Genomic DNA, 18745 nt, shown 5'->3' on the forward strand with positions numbered 1-18745 from the left:
CTTCAGAATAGCATGGTGAAATTTCTCCCCAATCTATCTAGAAAAATATCCTACCACAGAGATCATGTCTTTTTTTTTCTTTTGATTTAAAAAAAAATTTTATTTTTACTTTATTTTGCTTTACAATACTGTATTGATTTTTGCCATACATTGACATGAATCAGCCACAGGTGTACATAACTTCCCAATCCTGAACCCTCCTCCCACCTCCCACCCTATATCATCTCTCTGGGTCATCCCAGTGCACCAGCCCCAAGCATCCTGTATCCTGTATCAAACCTAGACTAGCGATTCGTTTCTTACATTATAGTATACATGTTTCAATGCCATTCTCCCAAATCATCCCACCCTCTCCCTCTCCCTCTCCCACAGAATCCAAAAGTCCATTCTATACATCTGTGTCTCTTTTGCTGTCTCGCATACAGGGTTATCATTACCATCTTTCTAAATTCCATATATATGTGTTAGTATACTGTATTGCTGTTTTTCTTTCTGGCTTACTTCATTTTGTATAATAAGCTCCAGTTTCATCAGTTCACCTCATTAAACCTGATTCAAGTGTATTCTTTTTAATGGCTGTTAATACTCCATGGTGTATATGTACCACAGCTTTCTTATCCATTCATCTGCTGATGGACATCTAGGTTGTTTCCATGTCTTGGCTATTATAAACAGTGCTGCAATGAACATTGGCGTACACGTGTCTCTTTCAATTCTGGTTTCCTCAATGTGTATGCCCAGCAGTGGGATTGCTGGGTCATAAGGCAGGTCTATTTGCAGTTTTTGAAGGAATCTCCATACTGTTCTCCGTAGTGGCTGTACTAGTTTGCATTCCCACCAACAGTGTAAGAGGGTTCCCTTTTCTCCACACCCTCTCCAGCATTTATTGCTTGTAGACTTTTGGATCGCTACCATTCTGAAATAGTACGTCATTGTGGTTTTGATTTGCATTTCTCTGATAATGAGTGATGTTGAGCATCTTTTCATGTGTTTGTTTGCCATCCATATGTCTTCTTTGGAGAAATGTCTATTTAGTTCTTTGGCCCATTTTTTGATTGGGTCATTTATTTTTCTGGAATTGAGCTGCATAAGTTGCTTGTATATTTTTGAGATTAGTTGTCAGTTGCTTCATTTGCTATTATTTTCTCCCATTCAGAAGGCTGTCTTTTCACCTTGCTTATAGTTTCCTTTGTTGTACAGAAGCTTTTAATTTTAATTAGATCCCATTTGTTTATTTTTACTTTTATTTCCCATATTCTGGGAGGTGGATCATAGAGGATCCTGCTGTGATTTATGTCGGAGAGTGTTTTGCCTTTGTTCTCCTCTAGGAGTTTTATAGTTTGTGGTCTTATGTTTAGATCTTTAATCCATTTTGAGTTTATTTTTGTGTATGGTGTTAGAGAGTGTTCTAGTTTCATTCTTTTACAAGTGGTTGACCAGTTTTCCCAGCACCACTTGTTAAAGAGATTGTCTTTAATCCATTGCATATTCTTGCCTCCTTTGTCGAAGATAAGGTGTCCATAGGTGAGTGGATTTATCTCTGGACTTTCTATTTTGTTCCATTGATCTATGTTTCTGTCTTTGTGCCAGTACTATACTGTCTTGATGCCTGTGGCTTTGTAGTAGAGCCTGAAGTCAGGCAGGTTGATTCCTCCAGTTCCATTCTTCTTTCTCAAGATTGCTTTGGCTATTCGAGGTTTTTTGTATTTCCATACAAATTGTGAAATTATTTGTTCTAGCTCTGTGAATAATACCACTGGTAGCTTGATAGGGATTGCATTGAATCTGTAGATTGCTTTGGGTAGTATACTCATTTTCACTATATTGATTCTTCCAATCCATGAACACAGTATATTTCTCCATCTATTAGTGTCCTCTTTGATTTCTTTCACCAGTTTTTATAGTTTTCTATATAGAGGTCTTTAGTTTCTTTAGGTAGATATATTCCTAAGTATTTTATTCTTTTCGTTGCAATGGTGAATGGGATTGTTTCCTCAATTTCTTTTTCTATTTTCTCATTATTAGTGTATAGGAATGCAAGGGATTTCTGTGTGTTGATTTTATATCCTGCAACTTTACTATATTCATTGATTAGCTCTAGGAATCTTCTGGTGGAGTCTTTAGGGTTTTCTATGTAGAGGATCATGTCATCTGCAAACAGTGAGAGTTTTACTTCTTCTTTCCAGTTTGGATTCCTTTTATTTCTTTTTCTGCTCTGATTGCTGTGGCCAAAACTTCCAGAACTATGTTGAATAGTAGTGGTGAAAGTGGGCACCCTTGTCTTGTTCCTGACTTTAGGGGAAATGCTTTCAATTTTTCACCATTGAGGATGTTTGCTGTGGGTTTGTCATATATAGCTTTTATGATGTTGAGGTATGTTCCTTCTATTCCTGCTTTCTGGAGAGTTTTTATCATAAATGGATGTTGAATTTTGTCAAAGGCCTTCTCTACATCTGTTGAGATAATCATATGGCTTTTATTTTTCAATTTGTTAATGTGGTGAATTACATTGATTGATTTGCAGATATTGAAGAATCCTTGCATCCCTGGGATAAAGCCCACTTGGTCATGGTGTATGATCTTTTTAATGTGTTGTTGGATTCTGATTGCTAGAATTTTGTTAAGGATTTTTGCATCTATGTTCACCAGTGATATTGGCCTGTAGTTTTCTTTTTTTTTGTGGCATCTTTGTCAGGTTTTGGTATTAGGGTGAAGGTGGCCTCATAGAATGAGTTTGAAAGTTTACCTTCCTCTGCAATTTTGTGGAAGAGTTTGAGTAGGATAGGTGTTAGCTCTTCTCTAAATTTTTGGTAGAATTCAGCTGTGAAGCCGTCTGGACCTGGGCTTTTGTTTGTTGGAAGATTTCTGATTACAGTTTCAATTTCGTGCTTGTGATGGGTCTGTTAAGATTTTCTATTTCTTTCTGGTTCAGTTTTGGAAAATTGTACTTTTCTAAGAATTTGTCCATTTCTTCCACGTTGTCCATTTTATTGGCATATAATTGCTGATAGTAGTCTCTTATGATCCTTTGTATTTCTGTGTTGTCTGTTGTGATCTCTCCATTTTCATTTCTAATTTTATTGATTTGGTTTTTCTCCCTTTGTTTCTTGATGAGTCTGGCTAATGGTTTGTCAATTTTATTTATCCTTTCAAAGAACCAGCTTTTGGCTTTGTTGATTTTTGCTATGGTCTCTTTTGTTTCTTTTGCATTTATTTCTGCCCTAATTTTTAAGATTTCTTTCCTTTTCCTAACTCTGAGGTTCTCCATTTCTTCCTTTTCTAGTTGCTTTAGGTGTAGAGTTAGGTTATTTATTTGACTTTTTTCTTGTTTCTTGAGGTATGCCTGTATTGCTATGAACTTTCCTCTTAGCACTGCTTTTATAGTGTCCCAGAGGTTTTGGGTTGTTGTGTTTTCATTTTCATTCGTTTCTATGCATAGTTTGATTTCTTTTTTGATTTCTTCTGTGATTTGTTGGTTATTCAGAAGCGTGTTGTTCAGCCTCCATATGTTGGAATTTTTAATAGTTTTTCTCCTGTAATTGAGATCTAATCTTAATGCATTATGGTCAGAAAAGATGCTTGAATGATTTCATTTTTTTTTTTAATTTATCAAGGTTAGATTTATGGCCCAGGATGTGATCTATCCTGGAGAAAGTTCCATGAGCACTTGAGAAAAAGGTAAAATTCATTGTTTTGGGGTGAAATGTCCTATAGATATCAATTAGATCTAACTGGTCTATTGTATCATTTAAAGTTTGCGTTTCTTTGTTAATTTTCTGTTTAGTTGATCTGTCCATAGATGTGAGTGGGGTATTAAAGTCTCCCACTATTATTGTGTTATTGTTAATTTCCCCTTTCATACTTGTTAGCATTTGTCTTACATATTGCAGTGCTCCTATGTTGGGTGCATATATATTTATAATTGTTATATCTTCTTCTCGGATTGATCCTTTAATCATTATGTAGTGGCCTTCTTTGTCTCTTTTCACAGCCTTTGTTTTAAAGTCTATTTTATCGGATATGAGTATTGCTACTCCTGCTTTCTTTTGGTCTCTATATGCCTGGAATATCTTTTACCAGCCCTTCACTTTCAGTCTGTATGTGTCCCTTGTTTTGAGGTGGGTCTCTTGTAGGCAGCATATATAGGAGTCTTGTTTTTGTATCCATTCAGCCAGTCTTTGCCTTTTGGTTGGGGCATTCAACCCATTTACGTTTAAGGTAATTATTGATAAGTATGATCCCGTTGCCATTTACTTTATTGTTTTGGGTTCGGGTTTATACGCCCTTTTTGTGTTTCCTGTCTAGAGAATATCCTTTAGCATTTGTTGGAGAGCTGGTTTGGTGGTGCTGAATTCTCTCAGCTTTTGCTTGTCCGTAAAGCTTTTGATTTCTCCTTCATATTTGAATGAGATCCTTGCTGGGTACAGTAATCTGGGCTGTAGGTTATTTTCTTTCATCACTTTAAGTATGTCTTGCCATTCCCTCCTGGCCTGGCCTGAAGCATTTCTATTGAAAGATCTGCAGTTATCCTTATGGGAATCCCTTTGTGTGTTATTTGTTGTTTTTCCCTTGCTGCTTTTAATATTTGTTCTTTGTGTTTGATCTTTGTTAATTTGATTAATATGTGTCTTGGGGTGTTTTGCCTTGAGTTTATCCTGTTTGGAACTCTCTGGCTTTCTTGGACTTGGATGATTATTTCCTTCCCCATTTTAGGGAAGTTTTCAACTATTATCTCCTCAAGTATTTTCTCATGGTCTTTCTTTTTGTCTTCTTCTTCTGGGACTCCTATAATTCGGATGTTGGAGCATTTCATATTGTCCTGGAGGTCTCTGAGATTGTCCTCATTTCTTTTAATTCGTTTTTCTTTTTTCCTCTCTGATTCATTTATTTCTACCATTCTATCTTCTATTTCACTAATCCTATCTTCTGCCTCTAATATTCTACCATTTGTTGCCTCCAGAGTGTTTCTGATCTCATTTATTGCATTATTCATTATATATTGACTCTTTTTTATTTCTTTTAGGTCCTTGTTAAACCTTTCTTGCATCTTCTCCAGGCTATTTATCTGTGATTCCATTTTGATTTCAAGGTTTTGGATCATTTTCACTATCATTATTTGGAATTCGTTCTCACATAGATTCCATATCTCTTCCTCTTTTGTTTGGTTTGGTGGGCATTTCTCCTGTTCCTTTCTTTACCTGCTGGATATTCCTGTGTCTCTTCATCTTGGTTATACTGCTGCGTTTGGGGTGGCCTTTCTGTATTCTGGGAATTTGTGGAGTTCTCTTTATTGTGGAGTTTCCTCGCTGTGGGTGGGGTTGTATCAGTGGCTTCTCAAGGTTTCTTGGTTAGGGAAGCTTGTGTCAGAGTTCTGGTGGGTGGAGCTGGATTTCTTGTCTCTGGAGTGCAATGAAGTGTCCAGTAATGAGTTATGAGATGTCTATGGTTTTGGAGTAACTTTGAGCTGCCTGTATATTGAAGCTCAGGGTATGTTCCTGTGTTGCTGGAGAATTTGCATGGTATGTCTTGCTAGGGAACTTGTTGTCCCTTGGGTGGTGCTTGGTTTCAGTGTAGGTATGGAGGCGTTTGATGAGCTCCTGTCGCTTAATGTTCCCTGGATTCAGGGGTTCTCTGATGTTCTCAGGATTTTGACTTAAGCCTCCTGCTTCTGGTTTTCAGTTTTATTTTTACAGTAGCCTCAAGACTTCTCCATCTATACAGCACTGATGATAAAACATCTAGGTTAAAGATGAAAAGTTTCTCCACATTGAGGGACACCCAGAGAGGTTCACTGAGTTACATGGAGAAGAGAAGAGGGATGGGGTAGTTAGAGGTGACTGGTATGAGATGAGGTGGGATCAAAAGAGGAGAGAGCAAGCTAGCCAGTAATCATTTCCTTATGTACGCTCCACAGTCTGGACCACTCAGAGATGTTCATGGAGTTATACAGGGAAGAGGAGAGGGAGGAAGTAGACAGAGGTGGCCAGGAGGATAAAAGAGGGAAATGAAAAGGAGAGAGACAGATCCAGCCAGTAACCAGTTCCCTAAGTGTTCTCTACCATCTGGAACACACAGAGATTCATAGAGTTGGGTAGAGAAGAGAAGGGGGAGGGAGGAGGCAGAGACAACCTGGTGGAGAAAAAGGAAAGTCCAAAGGAGGAGAGAGCGGTCAAGCCAGTAATCTCGCTCTCAGGTAAAATTGGGTACTGAAGGTTGGGTTTTTAAATGTACAAAATTGACAACAAATACCAAAAAGCAAAGATTAAAATCTGTTTTTGAAGACAATGATCTGCTTTTCTGGGAGCCTGATGCCCTCTGCCAGCATTCAGAAGTTGTTTTGTAGAATTTACTCAGCGTTGAAATGTTCTTTTGATGAATTTGTGGGGAAGAAAGTGGTCTCCCCGTCCTATTCCTCTGCCATCTTAGGACCGCCCCCCTCCCCCCCATAAGTCTTTTCAAGCAGGTGACTTGTGAATATATCTCATTGACCTACAGAACTGAAATGCATAATGTCTTTCAGGAAAAAAATGAAGAAATAATGGGTACAGTGATTTTGGAATAATCTATTCCTCATATACCACCTGAGGGGGGAAAATATTGTTACTTGGTTGTTAGAGGTTCCAGATCCTTTGGACACTTTCCTAAGGATCCACTCATAACCTGCATCCACATTCTCAGCCAGACCAGAGGAAGCGTGTATTCCAGTATCTATGTCTTATTTATTCGGTCACTAAAAATACTTCTAATTTACAACAGTCTTTCACTCTGCCACTGAGAGCTGATGACTTTTTACAAATATAATCACCATAAAAAGGCAGAGAATGTCAAAATTCAATGCCGATATGTCTGATCTTACTTGATGCTTGAATCCTAACACGTCTCGTTAATGAATCTTGACCTAGGTTTTAAATCTGTCAATAGGTAAGATTTATTGCATCCCTACACATGGCTAGTTCAAAATAAAGACAAAATAATTTATTACACATGGCTGCAGTTCTTAAAGGACCCAGTGGAATCAGGACTTCATTCACACAGCTCACACAAGAAATAGTTAAGGGTGAGAGAAGGTCAGAGAAGGGACAGAGCCTCAAGAGACAGTCATCCGATAAGGCTTGAAGGAGAAGGTAAGACTTTTTCTTTAAGATGATCAGAAGAGCAGAAAGAACACACTGAAGGTTGAGAAATTCATGAGTTGAGAAAGAGTAATGTCTGTGTAATGGTCAGCAAGAAGACTGGCTTTATGAGGACAGCATGTCTGTGCAGGAAAGATGGTGGTGATGGGTAGCAGGTGGCCAAAGTATGTAGGATCTTGAACACTTAGCATACAGTAAACTCCCTACATACAATGAGTTCCATTCCAAGAGCGTGTTTGGAAGTTCAACAAAGTCAGCCTAGGTACCCAACTAACACATTCAGCTATACAGTACTGTACTGTAATAGGTTGATAATACAGGCAGGAAGAGTTACTGGCTGGAGAAGGAGAGGAGGTGGGAGATGGGAGATGGTGGAGCTGAAGGATTGTCAGCAATAGGAGATGGAGGGCAAGTTGAAATTTCACTCACACCTGTTTTTGATGGCCCAGGTTCTGGTTCCTTACTGGATTCAATTCTATAAAAAACCAATACAGTATTGTAAAGTTAAAAAAAAAGTACTAAAAAAATAGTTTTCAAAAATAATTAGATTTTTCTTTTCAAAATAAAACTTTCAACTTAAAAAAAAAAAAAGATACTATACCACTGTACTCTATACAGTACTCTACAGTTAGGTACACAAAAGCACAACCACTTTTAGAGGATGCACACACGTGACAATGTATTGCCAGATATATACATTAACTTAACATAATTGAACATGTGAATGCATTCGCATCTTTGAAAGTTTGCAGCCTGAAGATTCATATGTAGGGGACTTACTGTATTTGGATTTGACACATTAGAAATTGATCACAGTAAATCATTGTACAGATAGAATCTAAGAGGAGCAAAGTGGTGTTTTTAAACAATTTAAACCATCATTGACAAAACAAAGAATCAAGTAAGAGGCAGGGAAAAGGAGTAAAGGGCTGTTGTAATGATTGCTAAGTGTGATGGCAAAAGCCTGCACAGGGTGTGCAATATAATAAAAGAAATAAACAAAAGGAAGAGATGAAAGGAAGTATTAAAAGGTAGTACAAAAAAGGAAGAGGAGAGCCTCAAATCTGTCAGCTTAGACAATTTAAATGATCTTGTTCATGAGAGTATCAGGGAGAGGTGGAAAGCAGAATTGATTTGTGGAAAGGCAAGGACTCCATGTTCCATTTTAACCATAGAGTTTGGTGTTAATAGTCAGATACCAGAGTAGACACAGGTGGAAAATCAATCAAATTTGGAGATTAATATCTGGACAATGTTCATATCAGATGATACAAGGGAAGCCCAAGAATACTAGAGTGGGTAGCCTATCCCTTCTCCAGACGATCTTCCTGACCCAGAAATCAAACTGGAGTCTCCTGCATTGCAGGCAGATTCTTTACCAACTGAGCTATTAGGGAAGCCCAAAATAAAACTCCTTCTTCCCCGGGTGGGACTCAAACCCACAGTCCCTGGCTTAAGGGACCAGTGCCTTATCCATTAGGCCACAGGGGCTGATTCATATCAGATAGCTGAACTGAATTTATCAACCCAATAGGAAAAAATATAGAGATTTTCTAGGTGTTCTAATCACTGTCCAAGAAACTCACTCTGAGGAGCAATTCTATAGTGTGCATCTTTTAAAGAGACGTAACCCAGGCTCAGCCTAACAAACCACTCATTTCTGCCTCAGACAACCTCACACTTGCTTCCAACCATTCAGGTTCTACAGGAGTCAGAATCATTGGAGGCTTTGGTCTCTGACTCATAATCCAAATAGCAGTGACAATTATGAAGGACATAAGAAGTCAAAGTAAACCTCTGTGTTTCATCAACAGTCTTCGTCAGAGGGGAAGTGAGATGGTACAATGTTTAGAGGAGTAAATAATTTACAGCAAACGAGAAAGGGGTTCTGACATCTATTGTGAATTATGCTTGCCCAAGACCAACTCATCACTTTATTCCTTCAACTCTTCTGCCCAGCCTTGTCAGGTTGCCTCTGGAAAGGAAAAATGCTTCTTTTACAGTTGGGCACAAACTTACTCTACTGCAGTAGGTCACATCAAGAAGGATTCTGACAAACTTCTTGGTTCTGGTCATGATGATGATATTCCAGAAAGAAGGTCCAGACCTTCCCCCACAAAGACATCATCTCTCAGAGTAAAATGCCCTCTAGGGCTTTTTCAAGCCCCACTAAATTCCAGGAGCCTTAGAACAGACTTGGGAGGGTGGGACAGAGAATGAAAAGAAATTCAAGTGACAGGTAAACAGTGCAGATAGTTGCCTGTCGTGGCTGTCATGCTAATGGGCTGAGTATGCCTCTACGTGAACCTGATGGCTAGACATTTCCAAACAAGCAGGTAAGAGGGACCCCATCTTAACAACTTGGATGCAGGCATAATGTTCTATGTATTGGAGGAACTTGAGAGAAAGGCAATGCTCAGAGAAGAGGGGCATAGGCAGGGGACCAGGAGAGGTTCAGCAGTGGATGAACAAGACAGAAGATCAACACCTAGAACTGGGGAACAGACAGCAAGCCAGTGACTCAATTACTGGAAATGTATGTGAAAGGGCACAAACAGAATGGCTTGCTTAACTAGTGGCTTAATTTATTGATCAAGATTAAATGGCTAGGGATTCCATGAAAAACATCTATTTCTGCTTTCTTGACTATGCCAAAGCCTTTGACTGTGTGGATCACAATAAACTATGGAAAATTCTGAAAGAGATGGGAATACCAGACCGCCTGACCTGCCTCTTGAGAAACCTGTATGCAGGTGAGGAAGCAACAGTTAGAACTGGACATGGAACAACAGACTGGTTCCAAATAGGAAAAGGAGTATGTCAAGGCCGTATATTGTCACCCTGCTTATTTAACATATATGCAGAGTACATCATGAGAAATGCTGGGCTGGAAGAAGCACAAGCTGGAATTAAGATTGCCGGGAGAAATATCAATAACCTCAGATATGCAGATGACACCACCCTTATGGCAGAAAGTGAAGAGGCACTAAAAAGCCTCTTGATGAAAGTGAAAGAGGAGAGTGAAAAAGTTGGCTTAAAGCTCAGCATTCAGAAAACGAAGATCATGGGATCCAGTCCCACCACTTCATGGCAAATAGATGGGGAAACGGTGGAAACAGTGGCTGACTTTATTTTGGGGAGCTCCAAAATCACTACAGATGGTGATTGCAGCCATGAAATTAAAAGATGCTTAATCCCATGGACAGAGGAGTCTGGCGGGCTACAGTCCACGGGGTCGCAAAGAGTCGGACATGACTGAGCGACTTCACTTTCACTTTACTCCTTGGAAGGAAAGTTATGACCAACCTAGACAGCATATTAAAAAGCAGAGACATTACTTTGTCAACAAAGGTCCAACTAGTCAAGGCTATGGTTTGTCCAGTGGTTATGTATGGATGTGAGAGTTGGACTATAAAGAAAGCTGAGCACCGAAGAATTGATGCTTTTGAACTGTGGTGTTAGAAAAGACTCTTGAGAGTCCCTTGGACTGCAAGGAGATCCAACCAGTCCATCCTAAAGGAGATCAGTCCTGGGTGTTCATTGGAAGGACTAATGTTGAAGCTGAAACTCCAATAATTTGGCCACCTAATGCAAAGAGCTGACTCATTTGAACACGTGTATACCCATGGCGGATTCATGTTGATGTATGGCAAAACCAATACAATATTGTAAAGTAATTAGCCTCCAATTAAAATAAATAAATTTAAATTTAAAAAAAGACTCCAATGCTGGGAAAGCTTGAGGGCAGGAGGAGAAGCGGACAACAGAGGATGAGATGGTTGGATGGCATCACTGACTCGATGGACATGGGTTTGGGTGGACTCTGGGAGTTGGTGATGGACAGGGAGGGGCCTGGCGTGCTGCGGTTCATGGGGTCACAAAGAGTTGTACACGACTGAGCGATGAACTGAACTGAACTGAATTCCGTGATGGTGGTTGAGAGTCTGCCTGCCAGTGCAGGGGACACAGATTCAATCCCTAGTCTGGGAGGATTCCACATGCCATGAGGCAACTAGGCCCATGTACCAAACTACCGAAGGCCAAACACTCTCCATGCACCACAATGAAAACCCAGCACAGCCTAAATAAATAAATGAAATTATTTTTACAAAAAGATTAAATGTCTATAGAGAACACTTACGGACACAGTGGGAACAGGAAATGATGAAGTGAAAGTTGTTCAGTCATGTCCTACTCTTGGACTATATATGCAGTCCATGGAATTCTCCAGTCCAGAATACTGGAGTGGGTAGCCTTTCCCTTCTCCAGGGGATCTTTCTGACCCAGAAATCGAGCCGGGGTCCCTGTATTGCAGGAGGATTCTTTACCAACTGAGCTATCAGGGAAAAATTGAGAGAATAGCACTGAAATATACACATTACCGTATGTAAAATAAATAGCTAATGGGAAGTTGCTGTTTAATACAGGGAGCTCAACCCTGTGCTCTGTGATAACCCAGAGGGATGGGATGGGGTGGGAGGTGGAAAGGAGGTTCAAGAGGGAGGGAACACATGTATACCTATGGCTGATTCATGTTGATATGTGGCAGAAACCAACACAACATTGTAAAGCAATTATCCTCCAATTAAAAATAAAATAAATTTTAAAAAGATTGCCTAAAAGAATAAGATAAAGAAATCAGTCCTCTAAAATTTTATCTATAATCAACTCCTCTTTCATCAATCTTTTTCTTTAAAAAATTGTGTTATCTCTTTAGCTTTACCCCTCTTAATTTTGTCTAAATTTTCAAGAAGCCATTCCTCTGACTAAATGATTCCAAATAATCTCTCGAGAAAGGAAAGCAAGTTTTTGACCTCGACACCAGACTGGATCTCTCCATTAGAAGGGAGCACATCACTTTCATTTTTGTCTTTTCAGTACCAGATTCTCACCCAGAAAGTTCTGTACCTATGAGCAGTGCTAATTCCATTGTAGTTCCAGCAAAGACTATTAATAGATTATGGCTATAATAAAGCTGAAGTAAAAAACAGAAGTGTACCAAAAAGAGAAGTATAAAATGAAAGAGGATAAAAAAGGCAAAAAATTCTGCCTTCCAAGTTAGACGACAGTCTTGGTGAAACGACATATTTCACAAAGCAATAGAAAATCTGTAGGGTGCTTTTAACTATCTGTGTTTGGATTTTTTTTCACCTATTTTATCCTTCTGATTAATGAAGGAAGGATATGTTAGATGAAATTAATGTTTTAAAACTTATCTTTGCTCAGAACCAGCTCCTCCAAAGTCCCTCTTTGCAGTGAATAAAACCCAGACCTCGGTGACTTTGCTGTGGGTGGAAGAGGGAGTAGCTGATTTCTTCGAAGTCTTCTGCCAGCAAATTGGCTCCAGTCAGGAAGCAAAACTCCAGGTACTGTATGTTTGGATTTTCCTTTTCTGAGTTAATTTTGATTAAGGCTCATTATCTGAGCAAAGTGAAAATCTTTCTTTGAATGATATAAAAGGAAAACTCTGCATGTGTGGTTTTGTGTTCCAGTGATAGAAATTTAAAATTATTCTTAGAATGGGCCCTAAATATGTTATAACTAACTTGCCAAATCACAAAGTTTATTTTCATCTTTGTATCAGTCTTCTGTCTCTAGTTTTTAGCCACTCTGGGTCATGCTGGAGAGTTAAATTGAGGCGGTTGTCTGTTGGCCATTAAATTGATGTAAGGTATAAAAATACACTGCCATATAAAGTATAATTTAACAAATATGAACTAATTGGCATTTATGTGGCAGACATTGTATGGGACACAAATGTTAGAATCACCTTTGTTGTTGTTTAGTCACTAAGTTGTATCTGACTCTTTTACAACCCCACTGTAGCCCACTAGTCTCCTCTGTCCATGGGATTTCCCAGACAAGAAGACTGGAGTGGGTTGTCATGCCCTCCTCCAGGGAATCTTCCTGACCCAGGGATTGAACCCAGGTCTCCTGCAATGGCACCCCACTCCAGTACTCTTGCCTGGAAAATCCCATGGACGGGGGAGCCTGGTGGGCTGCAGTCCCTGGGGTCGCTAAGAGTCGGACACGACTGAGCGACTTCACTTTCATTTTTCACTTTCATGCATTGGAGAAGGAAATGGCAACCCACTCCAGTGTTCTTGCCTGGAGGATCCCAGGGACGGGGGAGCCTGGTGGGCTGCCGTCTATGGGGTCGCACAGAGTCAGACACGACTGAAGTGACTTAGCAGCAGCAGCTCCTGCATTACAGGCAGATTCTTTACCATCTGACCACCAAGGAAGCCCAAGAACACTGGAGTGGGTTACCTTTTCCTTCTCCAGAGGAAATTCCCAGCCTAGGAATTGAGTCGAGGTCTCCTGCACTGCAGGCAATTTTTTTTACCAGCTGACCTACCCGGGAAGCCTGGTATAATCAATACCTTCAATTATTTTTTCATTTAATTGTGGATATTACACTAGAGCAGAAATAATTAAAATGAAGTATAAGTGCCAGAAGTGAGACCCATATTGCTAAGAGAATTTAAAAGACATTAGTAAGGAGGATAGTTTTATTTGGGAAAAAATGAAGGCTGAGATAGGTGAATGTTAAAGCTTTAGAGTCACAAATAACAGATAAGATGAATACTGAGTTATCCACCAGGTTAAATTGAATGAAAGGAGACAGATGAGCCTTGGGGTAACAAAACCACAAGACAAAACTATGTTATAGTCAGACATGGAAGAAGAAGGACACATTTTTGAGGCATGTCACAAAATACAGTGCAAAGATGAATACTATGAACATAAATAATTGATGCTTTTTAAATAATGCAGCTCATGAGATTGAAAAGAAAAAAGGATTTCTAGCAGTATGAATCTTTTTATACTGAGTGTTAAAGATAATTTGCTTTGATTTCTCTCCCCTTTTGATAGTCTGGTGTACAAACGTATCTCTTTTTGATTTGTACTGAACAGCTGAATCCTTTGGATCCCAAGAATCCTTTTGGATAAAAGCTGCTCTGCCAGTAATGAATTTAGTTCTCTGCAACTACAGCAATGTCTTCCCTTAAGAAAATGATGATCAGGCAGCTACTTTATACACCTGAGTCCTGTTAGCAAAAATCTTTTCTCGGAAGCATTCTTTTATAGGATAGTGAAAGAAGTGAGAGTGTGAAATCCTTGCTGATGGCTCTCATCTCTTTAGGTAGAGGTGTTTCTGACCCTTGTTTTGAAAAAGGATTTTATGCTGGTTTATATTGTACAGTTGTACTTGTCAGTGGATGGCCATTGGTCCACCAAATTAAAAACTTTTACTCAAGAATAAGTTACCATTAAACATTTTGGAGAACACAGTGCCTTTATGCCTTGGATGCTATTTAAAAGCAGAGAATGTAGACAAAAGGGGTAGTGTTCTTAATATACAAAAGTGAAAGTCACTCAGTCGTGTCCAACTCTTCCCCATGAACTATACAGTCCTTGGAATTCTTCAGACCAGAATACTGGAGTGGGTAGGCTTTCCCTTCTCCAGGGGATCTTCCCCAAGCCAGGGATCGAACCCAGGTCTCCCGCATTGCAGTCAGATTCTTTATCAGTTGAGCCACAAGGGAAGCCCAATATTCAAAGATCTACTACAAATGAAAAAGATAAAGATCAGCAACCCAAAGCAACTATTTCATAGAAAATAAACATAGAAGGCTCTTAAACATGTAAAAAGATGATCAAGCTCACTCATGGTGAAAGAAATGCAAAATAAAACTACAATTAAGGACAGTTTCCACTAATAAGATGGGAAAACTTCAAAAAGTTTGCAAATTGTATACAATTTGTTGTGTAAAAACAAACGTAGGGAAATGGGTATTGTCATCCACTGACAATAGGTGGGTCCCTTAGAAAATGTCTATGGAAGATAATTTGTCTATACCTTTCAAAATTAAAAAGATATAACTTTTGACCCAGCAGTTCAACTTCTAAGAATATGAGTGTTTGTATATGTATGAATATTCATACACATACATACACACACAAATATATTCACGGGTTTTGTGTATGAATGTATATATGTATATATTGAGGTTGTTTAGTCACCAAAGTCACTCTTTTGCAACCCCATGGACTATATAGCCCATCAGATTCCTCTGTCCATGGGACTTCCCAGGCAAGACCATTGGAGTGGGTTGCCATTTCCTTCTCTGGAGGATGTTCCAAACACAGGGATCTAACCCACGTCTCCTGCTTGGCAGGTGGATTCTTTACCACTGAGCCATCAGGGAAGCCCTGTATATATACACATATATACATACATACATATATAAAATGAGTGTGTGTACATATGCATATGTTCCCATTAATTGTGAAACTGTTGAATTGTTTATAACAACAAAAAAATCAGAGATCACTTAATCATTTATTAATAGAGGACTAGCTAGATAAAGTATGTTCTTTCAATGGATTTCTATGCAGCCCTTAAAGTGAAATAGCTTTATCTGTACTGGTATGGAACGAGTGCTAAAATATACTGATAACCAAGATAAAAATAAGTAGAGTAGTGCACAAACTATGTTGTCACTGTATTCTTATATGTTTATACATCCATAAAATACCGATGGAAAGAAAAAAAAAAAAAAACTACAACAGTGGCTGCTTCCATGGAAGGTAATTGGGTAGATGGGAAGTACAGGAAGAAGGAAACATTTTTCATCGGTTCCTTTTTTGTTTTTTCGATTTTTCTACTCTGTCCACACGTTATCTACTCAATTACGAAAAGTAATTTAAAAGCGAAACTAGATGAAGAAAACATAACATTTATCTTGTTTTCTGCACCTCCAGGAACCAATTTCTGTTTCCTCTCATGTCGTGACCATCTCCAGCCTCCTTCCTGCCACTGCCTACAACTGTAGTGTCACCAGCTTTAGCCATGACAGCCCCAGTGTCCCTACATTCATAGCAATCTCGACGATGGGTAAGTATAGGCACGAGTGGAATCTGGTATCTTTGGAAATTATATCTTTCCTGATTTGCCCTAAATTTTCCTTTTAAATATAAACAATTCATCTTTTTTAAAAAGAAAACTCACATTTCACTGAAAAGTTTCAAGCTCTGAGTTCAGGGAAACTTTAATTCCAACCCCAAACTGTGCTTACCAGTTATGTGATTTAGGGAATGATAATTACTATTCTGAAGCTTTGTTTTTTCATCTGTAAAGCTGGAGTAATAATAGGTACCTGTTGACACGTTTGGAGGCTTAGAAATCAAGTTCCTAAAGCTCTAGTACATGCTGTCTAAATGCTAGTTGTTTTTATCATCAACTTCATCATCCCCATCACCCTCTTCAGTGGTACCCACAGTATTGTAAACAACTCAGGTGCATCTGTTGCAGTCTTGACCTTGCACTCTCACTGATCGAATAATGGTGAACCTAAATTACTGGACCAAAGCCAGAAAATTTCCAGTCAAGTAGAATGCGTAATTGGGGAAATTAGAAATTAACGAAAAGTTTGATATAATGCTGTTCCCTTATTCTTTTTCTGAGTTATATTATTTGTTTTACTCCTCTGCTTGAGTCTAACTCTGTCATCTAAGACCCTCCCTGAAGCTGCCTGTAATAAAGCTACTCTTACCATCACATTATACTTTTAATGAGCTTATTTTCATTTATGTATGTAAGCATTAATCATGTTTAGCCACTATATCCAGTGACCACTAGAAGAAATTTTTTTCCTGTTTTTAGTTTCTGCTTTTTCAGAAGAAAGAGCAAAAATGGACTTGAAAAGCATACTAATGGTCTAGCATTTCAACACCTTTTTCCATTTTCTAAAAATACTTTAATGTTCATGATTCCTTGTCATCTGTACAGCAACCCAGTGAAACAGGTGATATTATTAAACATATTTGCCAGTGAGGAAAAGTAGACCAGGAGAGATTGATATCAGAGCTTCCCCAAATGGAAGGTAGTAGTCAAGCGAACTTGAACAACCTCTTCTACGAGTCTAACATTGTTTCTGTTCTAATACTTCTGTCTGCACAGTGGAGCCAAGCTGGCCCACATGGGAAGTGGCAAACACCCAAAGCCTTAGGGACTGTGCGGGTTGGCCAGTTCTGTGATGTTATGATCAGGGCCGAGGATGGTGTCTCCTCTTTTCCTCTGATCTGCTTTTAAGAGCTTTACAAAAATCTTTAATGTATATTTGCACCTTTAACATCCTGATCTTCCGAGTAGTATGTAAATCAGGCAATGTGTAAGTGCACTAAAGGATGGATCATAGGAAACCTAGTGTGTGAAAGAGATACAACCCCTGTTCTTGAAGGCCCTAAATGTATTAATAAGCTTAATCTCTTGAGTTATGCAGATAGAAAAACCTTCAAACATATGGTTACAGATCATCAGAAAGCCTGCTGCTAGCGATGCGTTAAGTGCTGCAGCAGATGGCAGGGTGCTAATGCCTTTTTCATATACGTTATTATGTGAGGGAAATACACAGTTGTGCTTTCTGCCTTGAAAGCCATGGACATAAAATAAGAGCCTGCCTCTCTCTAAGCTTTTGAAAATGTTAAACAGTGATGATACATGATAATGACTTCTAGCATTTTTGTTTTCAAATGAGTTTAAATCATGGCACAGGCATTACATACATTTCATGGTTTCCTTTAATAAGAATGTCCTGAACATGGGCCTTTGAAGTGAACTCAACTCAGTTCTTCCACCCACCCAAACACTGTTTGTCAATCTATTCTACTAAGTAAGAGTTGACCAGCAAGAAGCCATCACTGACTCAGAGAAATGTCATTGTTGCTGTTGTTGCTATGGTCATAAGTGTGTTAGTCTTTAGATGAGATATGATGAATGGTGCTGTTAGTTTCCATGTCATGGAAGCTCCAGTGAAGATATATGGCTTTTATCTTTAGTTACAGAGATGAATCCCAACGTGGTGGTCATCTCCGTGCTGGCCATCCTCAGCACACTGTTAATTGGACTGCTGCTTGTTACCCTTATCATTCTTAGAAGAAAGCATCTGCAGATGGCAAGGTAAGTTGCATTTTGCTCAACTTTTACCCATAGGCTTTAGAATATTTTTATTTGTCCTGTGGGCTTCCCTGTGGCTCCAAAGGTAAAGAATCTGCCTGCAATGCAGGAGATCTGAGTTCGATCCCTGGGTTGCGCTCATCCTCTGGAGAAGAGAATGACAACTTACTTTAGTATTCTTGCCTGGAGAATTGTGTGGACAGAGGAGCGTGATGAGCTATAGTTCATGGGGTCCCAAAGAGTTAGACACGGTTGAGTGACTAGCATATTTACCACGTACGTGTAGCTTTTACACTGGTGGCTCAGTGGTAAAGAACGTGCTTGCCAATGCAGGAGACATGGGCTCGATCCCCAGGCCAGGAAGATTCCCCTGGAGAAGGAAACGTCAACCCACTCCAATTTTCTTGCCTGGGAAGTCCCATGGACAGAGGAGCCTGGCAGACTATAGTCCATGGGGTCACAACAGAATCAGACACAATTTAGTGAATAAACAACACAACAATGGCATTTAACACCTAAATTGTACAGGGGTGAGTTTACTTTTAGTTTTTAATGCCTATTTCTATTTTTTGTTTTCTAAGTAGACTTTTCAATATTGTTTTAGAAAACATTACCATTGAAATAGTAAAGCAAAGGATGGTTTGTTTAC

General features: G+C 39.1%; 1 protein-coding gene across 2 annotated transcripts in view; it reads left to right on the forward strand.

Moving 5' to 3' along the window:
* The window catches only part of PTPRO (protein tyrosine phosphatase receptor type O), a 277143-nt gene that overhangs the window by 205554 nt on the left and 52844 nt on the right, over positions 1-18745 (forward strand). Inside the window, exons 13-15 of one of the 2 annotated variants that reach the window (XM_040235255.1) lie at positions 12360-12499; positions 15903-16035; positions 17979-18099. In XM_040235255.1, coding sequence (XP_040091189.1) covers positions 12360-12499; positions 15903-16035; positions 17979-18099 — 394 coding nt within the window. Of the gene's footprint in view, positions 1-12100; positions 12500-15902; positions 16036-17978; positions 18100-18745 lie in introns of those variants that run through there. The other variant, XM_040235256.1, reaches the window with a different exon arrangement.

Source organism: Oryx dammah, unplaced genomic scaffold (assembly GCF_014754425.2).
Source record: "Oryx dammah isolate SB20612 unplaced genomic scaffold, SCBI_Odam_1.1 HiC_scaffold_29, whole genome shotgun sequence".
Taxonomy (NCBI): domain Eukaryota; kingdom Metazoa; phylum Chordata; class Mammalia; order Artiodactyla; family Bovidae; genus Oryx; species Oryx dammah.